This window comes from Arachis stenosperma, chromosome 9 (genome assembly GCF_014773155.1).
Source record: "Arachis stenosperma cultivar V10309 chromosome 9, arast.V10309.gnm1.PFL2, whole genome shotgun sequence".
Lineage (NCBI taxonomy): Eukaryota > Viridiplantae > Streptophyta > Magnoliopsida > Fabales > Fabaceae > Arachis > Arachis stenosperma.
In genome coordinates this window covers 159,507,366-159,525,820 of record NC_080385.1, presented here as the reverse complement: position 1 = coordinate 159,525,820, position 18,455 = coordinate 159,507,366, and the positions used below count along the sequence as shown (strand labels likewise).

The following is an 18,455-nucleotide window of genomic DNA, read 5'->3' as shown; positions in this document are numbered from 1 at the left end:
AATTTCAATGTTCCGTAAACATATTGTTATTAATTAATAATTAATTAAACAAGCAGTAAGTTCGACAAATCCCACAAATAAGGTTTAGTGTGTTTCACCATGATGTAAAGTCAAATATTAACAAATCTAACTGCTAGATTTTAGAGCATCCAAATTCAACTCTTAGATTTGTAGTTTTAATTTTTTTTTTTAAATATATAAATTTAACCTTTAAATTTATGTTTTACTAAATTTAAACACAAATTAGAGTCTTCAATTTATATATCTACAAAATTTACAACTCAATTATTACATCTATAAATCTTGATTAAAGTATAATAGAAAAAAAAAACCACTTTACTATTACAGTATATTAATATTATACACTCTTGATTTAAGATATTATAAATAAAAAATTAGTAAATTATTTTAAAGTCCTTATAAATTTACTAATTTCATATACTAAATTGATACAATTAAAATATGGGATCACGTGACTGCTTAAAAAGAAAAAAATAAAAAAAGAAACAACTAATGAGTGATGAGTTATGAGATTATGACTAATCAGTGTTGATGTTTCTTGTTTCATCTTTCATGTATTTTCAGGTTCAGATTCAGATTCCTCTTCACTTTCTAAGTTCAACAACTCCACTAATCACATGCCATTACCATTAATGTAGTTGGTTCCAGCAACTCAAAACCTCATCCACATTCTTCTTCTTCTTCTTCTTCTTCACAGAGCCATGAAGCTGTGGCCCCTACCCACGTGGCACACGGCATTTGCATGCGCACTCTTCTTCACTGCTTTAACACTTTGCGTTTCTGAAGCTGTTGCTGCTGGAACACTCAACCCAACACCGCGCTCTTCGCCTTCGCTACCTTTCATTTGGCCACTCCCTGCCGCATTCACCTTCGGCAATCACACTCTCTCCGTCGACCCTGCCCTCTCTCTCGCCGGAAATGCCGCCTCCTCCGCCATTCTCAGGGCGGCGTTTGATAGGTACAGAGGGATCGTCTTCAAGCACTCTGATCGCTATGGTTTTCTCAGAACTCTCAGGACTACCTATGATGTTTCCAAATTGCAGATCAATGTTCAATCTCACAGCGACCAGGTCTGTGAATGTGCCTTTTTATTTTGTGGGTTTGGATAAAGTTTTGATTTTTCTGAGTGGGAACTTTGATATCTTGGCCTGTGTTGCAGCTTCAACTTGGAGTGGATGAAAGCTATAGTTTGTTCGTTTCAAATGCCGAGTTGCATTCCGGAGTAGTCACAATTGAGGTGTGTTTTTTGGGTTTTAACTTTTATTTGTTGTTTGAGTTGAATTTTAGTTGTGTAATCTAATATATATATATATATTTGCTGTTTTGATTTATTGTAGGCAAACACTGTTTTTGGTGCATTGCGTGGATTAGAGGTATGAATAGATTATACAACTTGCAACTCAGTCCTGGTTCTCTATACTGATGCTTTGATGAGATGGTTTCTTGTCTGATTATAGGAGTTGTATATGTAAATCAATGTTTTAAGTTTTAACATCTATGTAAATACATACTTCATACTATAGGCTTGCATTTTCTTGATACTATTCATGGAATTCGTTACCTGCTCTGCATATCTCTGCAATTTGATTGAATTTATTTGTGAAATTCTAGCATTTATGCATATTGTCTATGGATAATGCACCTTGAGTATGCACCCAACATTATAGATGATTGACAAATTTGCAACTCTTGTTGAGTTATGTGTCACCTGTTTCATTAATTTTTTTGCCTCTTTCATGGTGCACCAGACATTCAGTCAGTTGTGTTCGTTTGACTACACAACTAAAACGGTACAAATAAACAAGGCGCCTTGGTCCATCCGAGATAAACCTAGATTTGCATACCGTGGGCTTATGTTGGGTGAGCCAAGATTTTGTAACTTAGGAAATTCTGTATTCTGTTTGTGTCTATATGCTATAATATGAGGTTATTGATACATTTCTTGGGTTTTTGTTAATTTTGCAGATACATCGAGGCACTATTTACCAATTGATGTGATTAAGCAGATAATTGAATCTATGTCATATGCTAAGCTTGTAAGATAGATGTTACATTTTTTTTTTCATTTCTTCCCTCAAAGTTGATTGTGAAAATTTGAAAACACAGGCATCTGCTAACTAGCACACATTGTTATTTGTTTCATGCACTGTTGATATGAAAAACTCATGCTTGCTAGAATGTTCTGCATTGGCATATCATAGACGAGCAGTCATTTCCTCTAGAGGTGCCGTCATATCCAAATCTGTGGAAAGGTTCTTACACAAAATGGGAACGTTACACTGTGGAGGACGCATATGAAATTGTCAAGTAAGACTTACCTTCTTCAGTGTCGTACCAATAAGTTAGATTTAAAGGCTTCTCCTATATATATTTTTGTCTTTTTCATAGTCGTACCTGACAAGGGGATGTATGACTGGGAAAAAACATGTTCAAACTAGCAATATACATGATATTGCAACCATCTAGTTCCGCAATCTGAATAAATTTTGAACTGGAAATTTAGACAGTGAAATTGCTAGAAACCAGTCAAAGGAAAGGGGGTCCAAAATATTTAACTGCCTTCTTTGAGTCATCTTTCTTTCTCTACAATTGACTAATATTATGCTCTTTTTCATGTTGCGCTTGTCTTGCCATAAAGCTTTTCAAGAATGAGAGGTGAGGTAGCTTCAAATTCCTTTTGAAGTTTCCATTTCATATTTTTTGCTGCATTTATCTATCTGGATCTTGATTTTGGAATTCTCTTTTTGGTTTTGTTTTTCCTATGTTCCTTCCAAGTTTCGTCTTTCTATCAATCTAAATATGTTTCATAAGCACTTTCATGGAATATTACAGGTATAAATGTGATGGCAGAAGTGGATGTCCCTGGTCATGCAGCATCATGGTAATGCTAGTGTCATGCTAATGTTTTTTAAAAATCTGATAGCTTGATAGTATTGTGTATCAGAAATGTTTGATTTTTTAATCTTTTTTTAGGGGTGTCGGATATCCTAGTCTTTGGCCATCACCCTCATGTAAGGAGCCACTAGACGTTTCAAAGGATTTTACATTTGATGTCCTTTCTGGAATTTTGTCAGGTTAGTTTTCCTATATATATCATGAATAAATTACTCATATACTCGTATGCATATTTTGGCTAAATGCTTCTTCTACTTTATCCTTCTTCCTGTAATACCATTTACATTGATCTCGTGAATTAATGTTATGTCTTTCTCTTGTTCTGAATTTTACAGATATGAGAAAAATATTTCCATTCGAGCTATTTCATTTGGGTGGTGATGAAGTTAATACAGGTCAGCATGAATGACTTTCTTCTTGCAAGAACTACTTGACCTAATATAGTAATATCTTAAGCTAATAAGCAAGGGCCCAGGAACCATTTTCAACAACAGCAGAATGTAAAGTTGATTTCTATTATGATAACATGTTTAACAGTGACCGTGTGTGCAGCTTCAAGATATTTCCAAGTATTAGCGATTACAGTAAATGGTATAGGGTTATCTTAAGCTATTTTGTTAAAGTGCTAATTGACGAAAATCCGATTTATTTTGGCAGATTGCTGGAGCAATACTTCTCAAGTGACTCACTGGTAACAACCTTAACCTGTCATATTCATACATTAATTTTATGCCTAATGTAGTAATTCCATTAAAATCCAACAAATTTGTGAAACTCAAACAAAATGCCAAATGTGATGATGAGATATAATAATTACCAAGGGATTGTGTTGCTGTGTTTGATGGCATACATTGCAATCTGGTGAACTAACTATCTTGATTCATGAATCTGATTGATTGTCAATGTATTAAGCACAATGTCATGATTTGAAAAACCTTTTTGTATTTTGACTAAATCTCCAATTCAGGCTTTCTCAGAACCGCTTGACTCCCAAAGCTGCATATGAATATTTTGTACTGAAGGCCCAAGAGATAGCTCTTTCGAAAAGATGGAGTCCTGTAAACTGGTAAGATCCATATCTAGATGGCCTTGTTGCGTAAACTCATTTATTACTCTTATTTTTTTCATATCATGGATGCTTCTCATAGTTCTGTAAACTCATTCTCGTATCGAAAATATTTATATATTTAACAAGTGTTTCTAATTTATGCACATTTATATGTTTACAACATCATCTTAAAATGTAGGCACATATTTCAACTTGACATTTTCTTTTCTCTGACTTCTCAGGGAAGAAACCTTCAACTCATTTCCAGCTAAGCTCCATCCGAAGACTGTAGTTCATAACTGGTGAATTTTCATCTATCTCGTTTTATTTTGCACGAAACTCAGCTGTTGGAGTCTAAGCATACCACGCTTCACTTAATGACTGTAGGTTGGGCCCTGGAGTTTGTCCAAAGGCAGTTGCAAAAGGTTTCAGGTGCATTTTCAGCAACCAAGGTGTCTGGTATTTGGACCATCTAGATGTACCATGGGAAGATGTCTATACTGCCGAGCCACTAGAAGGAATCCGAAAAGTTTCGGAACAAAAACTTGTACTTGGAGGAGAAGTTTGCATGTGGGGCGAGACGGTGGATACATCAGATGTTCAGCAAACAATATGGCCTCGAGCTGCTGCTGCAGCAGGTTAGCCATTCAGTTTCTCCATTGAAATGCATTTACTTTGTCTAGATGGTTACCAAAGTTACCATTCTAGCTAGCTCATTAACCGGTCCGTGTTTTCGCGCAGAACGCCTGTGGAGTCCGAGAGATCATACTACTAGAAACATAAATATTACGACGCTGCCGCGGTTGCAATACTTCAGATGCTTGTTGAATAGAAGAGGGGTTGCAGCTGCTCCTGTGACAAACTTCTATGGTAGGACTGCACCTACTGGTCCTGGCTCATGCTTTGATCAATGATCTTATTCTAATAGCTATTGAACAGTTGATGAGCTAGAATTGTAACTTTATAATTGAGTTAAAATCCATGTTGTAAGTTATTGTTGAATGAATAAATAATAGCCGGTTATTTATCTTTGGAATCAAAGCTCAAGTTTAGTTGTAAAAATATGATACATAACCAACGATTATTCAACATGATACTTGTAAAACATTGCATTATTATTGAAACTATTGAATCTTTCTGTTGATATTATTATTTCAAATTTTCACTTGCTACTTTTCAATAATAATCTTATAGGCACAATTTGAGTCCTTATTTTTGTTCTTTTAATCAGATACAGCTCACAACTCTTATCTGTTTTATTCTTCTAATATATTATAAGTATATAGTTGTATTCTTATGTAACCAGTAAGTTTTTGAAGGTCCCTTTCTTGCGCTTATCTTTCAGGTTTTAGTCATAGGGTAGGATCAAAGGGGAATAAAAGAGAAAAGAAAGCTTCATGTGTTAAGAAATGAATCATAGAATATCAAAAAAGAAATTCAACTTTATTTGTCCCAAACTGCAATTTCAACAAATTTATTTTATTATTTATAAAAGAAATACAAACTTTTAATGAAAATTTTAGAGTAAATGTCATTTTTGGTCCTTAACTATTTGTTCGATAGACTTTGCACCCTCTAACAAATATAAAAATCTAAATCGGTCTCTGTCCACTTTGATTTATGTACATTCCAGTTCTTCGATCAGTTTTAAACAGATGTGTCAGTCACTTATTTCGCGACCTGCTCGAAAGACTGGAACGTACATATATAGTAGATAGAGACCGATTTGAGCTTTTATATTTATTAGAGAGTGTGAAATCCATGGACAAATAGTTAGGGATCGAAAATGACATTTACTCAAAATTTTACAATAAGAAAATAAAAGTTAATTACAAAACTTACCCAGTTAGAAAAGCATTTATTCCCCCAAATAAATACATTATGATGCACCTTCTTCCTTCATGAATGTCGATAATGGCGTCCACTACAAAACTGAACATGAAGCTCCTCGTTGACACAAAGCGCGAGAAAGTTCTCTTCGCTGAAGCATCCAAAGAAGTGATAGACTTCCTCTTCCACTTTCTTCAGCTGCCACTGGCCACCGTAGTGAAGCTCCTAACCACCAAAGGAGCGGTTGGTTGCATAGGGAATCTATATCAGAGCGTGGAAACCCTAAACGACACTTATTACTTACAACCAAATCAACCTAAACATTTTCTCTTGAACCCTAAGATTCCTCTCTCTTCACCTCTCATCTCTGCTCTTCTCCCTCCAAATGGCGGCGGCGGTGAAGGTCAATCGGAGTCTATCCCGTTGAAGCTGTACAGATGCGGAAGTTGCAGCAGTTATACGGTTACAGATTTGTATAACTCTAAATGCAGCGCGTGTGGGTTTGGTTATATGACTAGAGAAGTCAAATACATAAGCAAGAATGATCAAGTCAAAGATTCTTCTTTTAACAGCAACAGTAATGGATTTGTGAAGGAGGTTGTGACATACACGGTGACGGATGATTTGGTGATTGAGCCAATGTCAACCATATCTTGCATCACCATGCTTAATCAGTTCAGTGTTAAGGATGTTGGTGTCTTGAAGGAGAAGGTTGTTGAATTGGGGATGCCAGAGGTAATAATAATAATAAGTCATAGCAGTCAAACATGAAGTTTTTATATACTTATTTTTTTATTTTTTTTTTGGAAAATTTTGATTGATCTCTTGAGTTGAAGTTTATGTTTTGTTTTATAGGGTGTGAAGCTACTGAGGGCTTCGCTACAGTCAGAAATGGTTTTAACCAATGTTTTTCTCAAGAATTCTGAAAACACCAGCTTTCATCTAATATGACTATGATTAATGTCTTGATTTAGGATATGCGCACTCTTAATCTTAATGTAAGTAGTTTTTATGAATAACCAGAGCTTGTTATTTTTTTTAACAAGCTTTGTATTTTAATTGTATACCATAAATATCATGATATGTGTATTGGGCCAAAGTAATAAATCCAATAATTCATTATTCATGTCATTTGTTCACAATATGATAAAATCAATCCAATTTAAACTTTTGCAAATATACAAGTTACCTATTATAAAAGCACACACATTAAGATATTATTAATTTAAAAAACATTTAAAATATTTAGACTAATTTAATCGTAAGAGTTTTCTTATCTCTCATTCTAGATTAAATGCTTAAAACACATATTAGGTTATATATTCATGATCATTAGTCAAGGATATAAACTGTAAATAAATAAATAAATTAAAACATATTTTTATATTAAAAAAGACAAAGTTCTGCCTAGAGTGATTTTTCTGTTTTTTTTGGCGTTTTGCCCAGTTGTTTAAACTTTAAACAAAAAAATTGAAAAAATGAAATAAAAATATTGTTAAAAAAAAGTTAAATTTGAGCCCAAATATTATAATAAAAATATAAAATAGCACCGCATACAAAAATAAATAAACTAGGAATTAGAGCAATTGTCTTTTGATAGCAAATTAAATTTAAGAAGTGAGTATTTAAAATAATAAAAAAAGCTCAGACAAAAAAGAACAAATTTAACTTCCATAAAAATTAAATTAAAATTTGTTTGGACGTCATTCTTGAAAAGATATTTTTTTAAATGATATTTTTTAAAAAAATCTTTTACAAAAATAAAAGTAATTCTATATTTGGATATCTTATATAAAAATATTTTTTTATTTATCAATTATGTTTGGGTAAATTAAGATAAAAGTATTTTTCATTTATTATGTGAAAAATATCTTATCTTTTAAAAAAAATATAAATTTTAACTTCTCAAAAAAGATATTTTTTATTTATTATGTGAAAAATATCTTATCTTTTAAAAAAAATATAAATTTTAGTTTCTAAAAAAAGATTTTTTTTTTATTTTTCTAGTACTTTTATTTTTATTATTAAAATATTGCCAAACACACTAAAAAAAGTCTTTTTTATTAAAAAAATATCTTTTTTTATTCATTTAATGGCATCTAAACAAATACTTATATAATTTTAAACTTTAAATTATTTAAGATAAACATATCTTTTAAATTTAAAAATATCTATTTACTTAAAAGTAGTTATAGCTAACCACATTACTAACACTATAAATAGTAGATACCGATGATATAAATCATATAAGAAACATCAATAGAAATTATTCATAGTATCTTCTCTTCTAGTTCTGTTCCACAATGGGTGTAAATCAGTATGTGAAAGTAGCTCTTTTTTTAAGTCTCTTAGTATTATTTTGTCCTTCTTTTTCTTCATCAGAAGATGTGAAGCTTAAAGTGAAAGGGGTCACAAACATTGCTACAACTGATGAGAATTTCATATGTGCAACATTAGATTGGTGGCCATCTAATAAATGTGACTATAACCAATGTCCATGGGGAAAAGCTGGGATTCTCAACTTGGTATGGTATTTATTTTGTTGGATATTATTGTTGTACATTACCATTCACAATATTGTATGCATTTTTTAATATCATAATGATAATTAATTATTGTTTTTGCAACTTTTTTGCAGGACTTGAATAACACGATACTCTCAAATGCAATCAAAGGTAAGCCATATTTTTTCTAAAGTCAAACCATTTTAATTAATATATACTAACTATGACTGATTTTTATTATGTTAGACCAACTTAATTGAACTTGATTAATAAAAAAATTTGAATGTGTAGCATTATTCTAATTAATCCAACCGTTTAATTACTTTTAAAATTATTGCAGCATTCAATCCTCTGAGGATTAGATTAGGAGGTTCACTACAAGATCAAATTATTTACCAATTTGGGAAGCAAAAGCACTGCCCAACTATGAGAAAGAAGGATAACGGTTTGTTTGGATTCAGTGTTGGATGCCTTCCCAGAAAGAGATGGGATGAAATGAATCACTTTTTGAACAAAACCGGGTAATTAATATATATTATTTTAATTTCTCAATATTATTATAATTACTTCACAAACAATCATTCTTATCTTATCTTATTTACTTTAAATTTTGCAGTGTCAAATTTACATTTGGCTTAAACGCACTTGTTGGCAAGAAAAATTCCAAAGAAGACCAATTAAACTGGAAAGGAGATTGGAATCCAAACAATGCCATAAGTCTCATGAAGTACACTGTCTCAAAAGGATACAATATAGATTCATATGAATTAGGTATCAAATTAAATTAAAAATTTAAAACTCTTTAATTTTTATAACTAACTAATTTAGTTTTTATCCATGATTTTTTTATAAATTTAACATTTTGTGCTAATTAATCATATAGGAAACGAGCTATGCTCTGAAGGAGTATCAGCAAGAATAGATAGTGTTCAATATGCAAAAGATATCACAAAACTAAGGCACATAATTAACTCATTATACCCAAATGCCACAACAAGACCAAAGGTGTTGGGTCCAGCTGGATTTTATGGTAAAGAATGGTTTGATAGCTTCTTGCAACATGTTGGACCTGGTGTCATTGATGGAGTTACACATCACATTTATAACCTTGGTGCTGGTACGTATAATAATTCAGAATGTTGTTTGTTGTTTGTTGCTTGATTAATTTGTTTAATTCTAAGAATATAATTGTATTTTAAAATTATATTATATAGGTGTTGATAGGGATCTTATTAGTAAGGTTCAAGACCCATATTTCTTGAGTAAAATTGCACAAACTTTCAAGGATGTTTCAACCGCGGTAAAAGACTTCACACCATGGGCTGGAGCATGGGTTGGAGAATCTGGTGGAGCTTATAACAGTGGAGGCAAAGATGTATCACATACTTTTGTTAATGGCTTTTGGTAAGGTTTTTTTTTTTTTTAAAATTGAATTTCAGCTCTCTAATTTTTGTTTAATAATTTTTTTAATTAATAATAACTATAGGTATTTGGACCAATTGGGTATGACATCAACCTTCAACCACAAAGTTTATTGTAGACAAGCTTTGATTGGAGGAAACTATGCTTTGCTAAATACAACATCATTCATTCCTAATCCAGATTATTATGGGTATGTCACATATATTCATATAAGTAGTTAAATTAAATGTCATTTTTGAATGAATAATAATTTTATTTTCTTTAAACAGAGCACTTTTGTGGCATCGACTTATGGGAACCAATGTGCTTTCTATTTCTCATGATAGTTCACCGTATCTACGTACATATGCTCATTGTTCTAAACAAGGGGTAAGTTAATAATTTTTATTTATACATTTTAATTTTTTTTAATTTTAAGATAACTTTTTAACTGTTATAACATATTGTTGATCTAATTATTGTTTCAGAACGGAATCACATTACTACTAATAAACATGGAGAATTCGACATCTTTCGATGTATCCCTTGTGAATGACATGAATCTTTATCCGGAGGAGTTGGTATCAGAGGGAATAAACACAGTGAATTTGATGGATTCATTGAAAAGAGAAGAGTACCACTTAACACCTAAAGATGGAAACATTCAAAGTGATGTTGTGCTTCTGAATGGAACTCCATTGGAACTTACCAAGTCAAAGGAAATTCCAGAGCTTAAACCAAAGATTGTTGATGCTTCTTCTTCTTCTCCAATCAAAGTTGTACCTCATTCAATAGTCTTTGTGCAAATCAATAATTTCAATGCACCTGCATGTGCACCTCCTACAAAATAGATTACTAGGGTTATCTATTGTTTCTTTTTTATTTTTCTTATAGAACTTAGATAGAGTTTTTAAGGCTTATAGAGCATATGCATATATACGTATTTTGCTGGGAATAGTTTATGATTAATTTTTCTTTTTAATTTCTTTTATTTTCAATTAATTATATACTTATCTTTTTTTTTATTGACGACTTCAAACATACGCTTATTATTTACATAATTAAAAACTAACTGATTAACTGACGCTATATATTCATATATAACAATTTAAATTAACAATTGAATAAAACTTAGAAATATTCATGATAACTTTTTAATATTGTTTTATAATAAAAATCTGGTATATTAGTAACAGAATTAACTTTCTTAGCTAAGTCAAATAAGTTATCAGTAATAGAATTATCTTTCTTAGCTATTTTAGGTTTTTAACTTTTTCATTGTAATAAATATTTTTTGCTCTGCAAAAAAAAAGAGAGAAAAAAGAAAAAAAAATTGAATAAAGAAAATCTCAATCAGCTAAACACGAGAATTTCATGCTTGGATGCAAATTTTAATAAAGATTTACTTTGTTTACAAGTCACTGAATGATAATTGAATGTTTATACTATAGCAATTTGCTGATTTTCTCATTGAATTAGTATAAACTCTTTTTTAAAAAAAAGTACTAGTTTCATATATATAGTTGAGTTATCGACTTGTTGGACCTAAATATCTGTGTTTCAAACTGTGTACAGTAGTATTAAATATAATTAAAAAATAGGTTTAATTACACAACAAGATTTTTAATTAATTTTTTTTATAGATAATATAAAATTTAAATTTTTAATATAATAGTTGTATATTTACTATAGTTATAGTAATTTGACTATTGTCAAAAATGAAAAATCATAAACTTCTTGTGTTTACCAAAAAGAAGGTACTGTGCATATTAAGGTCTTTGGCCTACAAGAAAGATATTAACATAAACTTTCACTAATTCACAAGATAATTGTCGCACAAATCTTTGTTCACTAATTTATCTTAAGCATTATATTCTCATGCATACCTCAAATTACTGGTTTTACCAATAATGCTGAAATGTATACCATTCATTCTTCTGAACCCCATCATGATGAAGCTTCCTTGCAGCATGCCATCTAAGTTTGTTGAACCCAACTCTATCAAACATTGGCAAATAAGTTCCATTAACCTGTGATCCAAAGCAGAAGAAATGTTCAAACCAAAAAATTTCCCCTGGCCTCGATACCCTATGCACATCATATAGCAAAAACTCAAGCATAGTTTCTGGCAACCAATTTCCTATGAATTCCATGGAATGAACAATATCAAGTGTGTTCTCAAAGAATAGAAACCTCTGAGATATGCTGAGATGAATTAGAATCAATCCCCTTGACGCAATGAAGTGGCTGAATAGACCGTCCAAATCCAGTGTGCTTGTGATGATTGTCACATTCCTTTCTTTCATCCTTGCAGCAAATGTCCCTGTTCCACCACCAATGTCAAATCCGATATGGATCGTGTTGTCGGATCTTTTCGTCCCAAGAACTTGGTCTATCCCAAAATCAAGTCCACCATCATCAAAGATCCACCTACCCTTTTTCCTTCCTTGCAGATCAAAGAAATCTTTACAGTACCCTTTGTTGTTCTTCCTCTCAATGAGGCACTTGTGGCTCTTACAAGTATAAGGATCCCAAACAATGTTGCTATCTGGTGGAATTTTCCAAAAGCTATCTTGCAAATCTTGATTTGGCTTTTGGAGACTTGGGATGGCACCTTCTTTTAGGGAGTGGCTCACACCCTTTTGACACAAGCATTTGTGCAAACACCTCATCTGCAAGACATTCACCTCCTATGTCATATGACATTGCATTGGTTCAACTCATCTTGGAACCTCAAACACACCGCGCCAATTGGAGAATAAATCTCATCTAATCCTATCCATTGCGAGTATCCGAAAGGGAGCTTGTAAGAGGCAAGTGCAAGATTAAGCTTTTTAATCGAAGACCTTTCACCATTGTTGTTTCTAGAATATTGCTTGTCTTGTTGGACAAGAAGGTTAGTTGAGTTGAGCGTACGATGAAGCTCAGCCAAAAATGAATGAATAGCAACAAGTTGAGATTTTGTGGTGTTAAGTTATTGCAAGATTGAGTTAAAGTTATTATTATGATGAGGAGGATGATGATATAAAGAGCTAAATGGGCAAGTAACAATTTATATGGTGACAAGGTTTGTGACTATTACTAGCACAAGGGGATTCAACTTGTGTTTTAGGGTGTGACTATAACTATGTCTGTGTTGATGCTTTTTTGAATACTCTGCTTACTTGAGCTTCAATTCCCATTTCTTTCTTCCTTCAAAAGGCTTAGAAACCATGGAAAAAAATTGCAAAGACAAAAATAAAAATTATCAACATGAAACTAATGATGCTTTACAAATATATATTGGTTTTCACACTATCCTCTAACTCAAAAGTTTATTTAATGATTTATCGGTAGTCAATAAATTATTGTACATTAATGAGAATTGATTTAATTGTATTTTGATAGTTATACAATAAGATGGTTTCTTTTCAAATGCATCAATCATATTTGGTTCTCACAAGGATTTTTTTAGATTCATGAATATAATTTCGGAAGCTTGGTTCGCTTTGATTGGACCAATCAACACTAAAAAAGATTGTATCGTCTAAGTGTTATTAGTCATGATATTGTTTATATATTATGTAAAAAAGAGGTAGAGCATATATTTTAATTATATGCAGCTTCAGGTAGGTTTCAACTTTATGAAATGTTACGACTTACGAGTTAATTTTTTATCCATTCCTTTTTAATTTTTAATCTTTTGTTTAGTTCTCATATAAATTTTTAGTAATAGTATCACTCTAGTAAGTTGATAGCTAAAAATAATACCAAAAAATTAATTTTAATCGTCTTTTAATTATTTTATAATTAATTATTAAAATTATTATTAATATATTTATATATAAATATATGTGTAATTTAATTTATTTTTAATATGTATTTATATTTTAATATATATTTTATAAAAATATTGATATGCGTATTTTTTTATAACAGTGTCTTAATAAAAAATAAAAATATATACTTTAAATATATTTAGATACATTTAAATACCATCACATATCAGTATGTATAATTTTATTTTTAATATTTATTTTTAAAATAAATTTAAAAATAATATATATTATTTATTTTATAAAAAAATTTAAATATTTTATATAATTAAAATAAGATATTAAAAATAATTAAAAAATTAATCAATATTTTAGTATCGATAAAATAATAAAATATTTTTATAATTTATTTAAAAAATATTTTATATTATATATATATGATAAGTATATTCTCGTATCTTATTAAATTTTAAATTTTGTGTATTAATATATCTCGTGTAGTGTTGTCTGCCTTAGTATCCATACATTATAACTAATGTATATGCATTCAAATAAAAATTAATTTCAATTTTTTTTATTTGATCATACATATTCAGGCTCAATTTTTTCGATATGGAGCATGTATGTGTGTTTGGCATTGATATGGAGATAAGGTGGGTTAGACATGTATGTGGGGCAGAGTTTTGGCAGCTTTAGGGAGGGGTTCTCGGACGGTCCGAGTTCTGGGTTTCTAAGTTCTAAAAGTGGGAGACGGACGGTCCGATTTGTGGTGGGGAGGGAAAGTGTTTAGTTGCTGAGGAATCGGACCCTGCGAGATGGCTGGGGGAAGAGAAGACGCACGGTCCGATTTGCTTGTAGTTGATGGAGTCGGACCGTCCGTTTTGGCTAGGGATGGTCGAACCGGTTCACGAAAACGCATGGTCCGATTTGGTTCTTGAATATATTTTTGAATGAAGTTAACCAAGTCGGACGGTCCGAGTTGAGAATAGAGTCTATATAAAAGTGCAACGAATTAGTGTTAGGTTATCCCTCTTCTTGTCCTTCCTATGCGCCGCTTCCTCCTCTGTTTCGTTCTTCTGGGTTATATTTCATGGTTATTCAAAATCAAAGAAGTGGGTAGTTAGTGTTATGTTTTTTTTTTGTGAGTAGGAGAAATGAGTGATAGAGTACTAATAAAGGTGTATTATTTTGGTCAAATTTTATTAGAAACATCTGAAGGGGTAAAATTTATTTGTGAAAATCCAATAGATGTTGTTATTCCTTTTATCATTTCCTTTGAAGAACTGAAAGGTTTGATCTGTGAAAAGATTGATTCTGAGAGGGCAAAAAAAAATATCCTGTGTTCTATACAGATATCCCGTACCGGTATTTGGTGGGTTTGTCCAATTTCAAACAAGATATGTGACGGACGAAGCGAGCATGCAGGAGATGTTTTCAATGTATATTGAAAACCGGGCGCAGATCTCGTATATCGAGTTGTATGTTGAGTTTGAACAATCTGAGGCAGACCGAAACATTCTACGGGAAGATTATAATAGTGACAGTGAAGAAGAGTTCGAAAGCAACTACGAATGTGTTGGTGCAGATGGAGATGAAGTTCATGGTGAGGAAAATATGGATGCAGATGTGACAGAGGTGGCAGATGCACTCGCAAACGATATGCCGTTTGCGGAGCCTTCATTTATGCGAGTTCTGGACTTGGAAGCCATGCATGTGCCGGAGTTTCCGGAATATATGACTGCAGGTACGTTAATAAAAAATAATTGTCTTTTTTATTTATTTTTTGAATTATTTATGAATGAATTATTATTTATTACCCATTATTTACGCATGCGTTGATGTCATGTATGTGTTAGACATTGAACCGGTTGAGCTGATCATATGTTAAAAAAAATTAAAAAATAGTAGGAATTTAAAAAAATAAAAGTCAACATATGTGTTCAGTAATGTTTGAAACATATAACGTTATTTTAAACGAATATAGAACATAGAATTTAATATTTTATTATTATTTACGTTAGGGTCGGATTTATGTCATACTTGATGCAGTTAATATTGATTTAGTATGGTTTTGAAATATATATGTATTTATTGAAATTTTTTCCATGCTTGGTGTCCTGGCAGAAGTTCCTTTTGTCGCAGATGGTGAATTTGCTGTTGGGATGGAGTTTAGTTCCCGGGAAGCTGTTATTAAGGCAATAAAAGAGTATACCATACGACGAAGCGTAGATTACCGGGTGTATGAGTCTGAGCCTTTGACATTTTACGCCAAGTGTACACAGTATGGGTCAGGGTGTGATTGGCTTATCAGGGTTAGTCTGATCAGCAGGAAGTATTGTTGGGTTATAAGGAGGTATAATGGTAGTCACACTTGTACCAGAGCCACCATTTCACAGGATCATGCGAAGCTGGACTCCATCACAATTGCAGAAGCAATAAAGCCATTGGTTGAGGCTGATCCCTCCTTAAAGGTAAAGTCCGTTATAGCAGAAGTGCAATCGAAGTTTAACTATACTGTTAGCTATCGGAAAGCATGGTTGGCTAAGCAAAGGGCAGTAGAAAAAATATTTGGAGGTTAGGAGGCATCGTACGAAGCGTTGCCTATATGGTTTCAGGCCATGTGTCACAAGGAGCCATCAGCTGTTGTCCATTTTGAGACTATGCCTGCATACCAAGGCGATGACTTGGTTGGTCATATTCGGGTACTGCATAGAGTATTTTGGAGTTATTACCCCTGTATCAGGGCATTCAGACATTGTAAGCCAGTTGTCCAGGTGGATGGGACTCACTTGTACGGGAAGTATAAGGGTTGTCTCCTAGTCGCAGTTTCACAGGATGGCAACAACAACATCGTCCCAATTGCGTTTGCTATTGTCGAGGGAGAGACTTCTGATGCGTGGCACTTTTTCCTTAGTAACTTGCGTCAACATGTTGTCACTCGGGATGGTGTGGGACTCATATCCGACCGACACGAATCCATCAATGCAGCTGTGGAACGGAGTAACGGAGCCTGGTCACCTCCTAGAGCTTTTCATATGTTCTGCATCAGGCATATAGAGTCGAATTTTCTGCGGAAATTCAAGGCACCGTACCTCCAAAAATTGGTCGTCAACATTGGTAATAATTTACTAAATTTAAGTAACTTATTAACAGTAGTTAAATATTAATATTTGTTTTTGAGTTTTATAATTTTTTTTTTTTGCTTTCCTCTAGGATATTCCAGGACGGTGCGGGAGTATGAAGTGTGTTACCAGCGATTACGGGAACGGGGGGAAGCGTATACCAACTGGTTAAACCGAATTCCTCGCGAACAGTACGCATTGGCGTTTGATGGTGGATACCGATGGGGTCACATGACAACGAATCTAGTGGAATGCATCAATTCAGTGTTGAAGGGTGCACGCAATCTTCCTATTACTGCTCTTGTCAAGGCAACATTCTACAGGCTAAACGAGCTCTTCACCAGAAAAAGAGCAGAGGCAGAAGCGCGGATTAATGCTGGCCATGTGTTCTCCGAGGTCGTGACCTCGAAGTTGCATGCAAACCAACTTGCATCAGGAAACATACAGGTCAGTTGCTTTGACCGGCAGAATGAAGTCTTCGAGGTGCGTGAGATGCCAAGCGGATTGGAGTTTGCAGTCGATCTACGCGCCCTTCGATGTGACTGTGGTGAGTTCCAGGTGGACCGGATCCCCTACAGACATGTGTTCGCATGTTGTGCGAACCAGCGACTGGATTGGAAGCTATATGTGCATGATGTGTATAAGATGGACCAAGTTCGGCGGGTGTACCGAGCAAGATTTAGGCCACTAGGTAACCCGACAACGTGGCCTGCGTACAACGGTCCTCGCTACGTACCGAATCCGTATCTGAGACGTGTCTCGAAAGGGCGCCCCAGGATGACGCGTTTCTTGAATGAGATGGACACGCGAATGTTACGTCGTCCTAGGCGATGTACGCTTTGTGGGGCTGAGGGACACAGTCGTAGTAGATGCCGTCAGTCAGCTGGTAGAACTGTCGACGGAGATGCTCCGTAGGTTCACATTGTGGTAGGTGTAGGACGTCAGTATTATGTCATGGGTTGTCTTTTTGAGAGAACTTGACTTGATATGTGGAACATTATGTAATGCTTTTCTGATGTTTTTATGTTACAACGGTTTATGTATTCTAATGTTAATACGGTTTATGTTAAAACGGTTTATGTATTCTGATGTTTCAATCGCGTTGTGTAAATGAACCGGCCGGTCCGGTTCAATCGCATCGTATAAATGAACCGGCCGGTCCGGTTCAATCTGATTTCATGAATGAACCGGCCGGCCATGTTCAATAGGATTGTGTAACTGGACCGGCCGGTCCGGTTCAATCGCATCGTATAAATGAACCGGCCGGTCCGGTTCAATCTGATTTCATGAATGAACCGGCCGGCCATGTTCAATAGGATTGTGTAAATGGACCGGCCGATCCGGTTCAATCGCATCGTATAAATGAAACGGCCGGTCCGGTTCAATCTGATTTCAGGAATGAACCGGCTGGTCCGGTCAATAGGGTTGTATAAAATTAACCGGCCGGTCCGGTTCATTGGTTCTTCAAAATTAACCGACCTGTACTGTGCAATCTGATTTTATGAATGAACCGGCATTTCAGGTGCAATCTGAATGTATAACTGAACCGGCCTTTCCGGTTCAATCTGATTGTATGAATGAACAACAATAATGCGTACGTATGCAACACCTGTACCGTAATGCGTACTCAAGATTAACAATACCTGAATAGTGCATAAATACTCTAAACATACAACATAGAGACTCTGAACATACAACATAGATACTCTGAACATACAACATAGATACTTTAAGCATACAACATAAATACTCTCAACATACTACATAAATACAACATGGTCCACGTGATTACTAGTTAAATAAATACGTTACAAGACAACTACTTTCTCATGGCCCACTTCACATCCTTGACTAAATTCTTGCATTTCTTGGCCGCCTT

General features: G+C 33.6%; 5 protein-coding genes across 6 annotated transcripts; 4 read left to right on the top strand and 1 right to left on the bottom strand.

The window, feature by feature from the left end:
• The first annotated feature begins 559 nt into the window (after positions 1–559).
• On the top strand, positions 560–5,069 carry LOC130951166 (beta-hexosaminidase 1-like). Its single transcript, XM_057879792.1, has 15 exons — positions 560–1,091; positions 1,181–1,258; positions 1,359–1,394; positions 1,770–1,881; positions 1,987–2,057; positions 2,198–2,328; positions 2,660–2,676; positions 2,854–2,902; positions 2,995–3,095; positions 3,252–3,311; positions 3,574–3,607; positions 3,884–3,982; positions 4,207–4,266; positions 4,352–4,602; positions 4,706–5,069. Exons 1-15 carry the CDS (start codon positions 723–725, stop codon positions 4,876–4,878), a joined length of 1,641 nt encoding a protein of 546 aa, XP_057735775.1. The 5' UTR covers positions 560–722; the 3' UTR covers positions 4,879–5,069.
• An 810-nt stretch (positions 5,070–5,879) lies between these two features.
• LOC130951167 (uncharacterized) lies at positions 5,880–6,879 on the top strand. 2 transcript variants are annotated; one of them, XM_057879794.1, is made up of 2 exons: positions 5,880–6,529; positions 6,631–6,879. In XM_057879794.1, exons 1-2 carry the CDS (start codon positions 5,903–5,905, stop codon positions 6,718–6,720), a joined length of 717 nt encoding a protein of 238 aa, XP_057735777.1. In that variant the 5' UTR covers positions 5,880–5,902; the 3' UTR covers positions 6,721–6,879. The 2 variants fall into 2 exon arrangements, with proteins under 2 accessions (XP_057735777.1, XP_057735776.1); XM_057879793.1 differs by having other exon boundaries at positions 6,650–6,876.
• A 1,218-nt stretch (positions 6,880–8,097) lies between these two features.
• Positions 8,098–10,637, top strand: LOC130950320 (heparanase-like protein 2). The gene is made up of 9 exons (XM_057878830.1): positions 8,098–8,319; positions 8,433–8,469; positions 8,639–8,819; positions 8,915–9,069; positions 9,182–9,415; positions 9,513–9,702; positions 9,785–9,910; positions 9,990–10,089; positions 10,188–10,637. The coding sequence occupies exons 1-9, from the start codon at positions 8,098–8,100 to the stop codon at positions 10,548–10,550; spliced, it is 1,608 nt and encodes a 535-aa protein (XP_057734813.1). The 3' UTR covers positions 10,551–10,637.
• LOC130951714 (probable methyltransferase At1g29790) lies at positions 10,430–12,829 on the bottom strand. Its single transcript, XM_057880421.1, has 2 exons — positions 11,586–12,829; positions 10,430–10,539 (listed from the first exon to the last, which is right to left on the bottom strand). The coding sequence occupies exon 1, from the start codon at positions 12,369–12,371 to the stop codon at positions 11,601–11,603; it is 771 nt and encodes a 256-aa protein (XP_057736404.1). The 5' UTR covers positions 12,372–12,829; the 3' UTR covers positions 10,430–10,539; positions 11,586–11,600.
• A 2,044-nt stretch (positions 12,830–14,873) lies between these two features.
• On the top strand, positions 14,874–17,491 carry LOC130950319 (uncharacterized). Its single transcript, XM_057878829.1, has 4 exons — positions 14,874–15,198; positions 15,579–15,970; positions 16,070–16,571; positions 16,668–17,491. Exons 1-4 carry the CDS (start codon positions 14,874–14,876, stop codon positions 17,489–17,491), a joined length of 2,043 nt encoding a protein of 680 aa, XP_057734812.1.
• Positions 17,492–18,455: the final 964 nt, after the last annotated feature.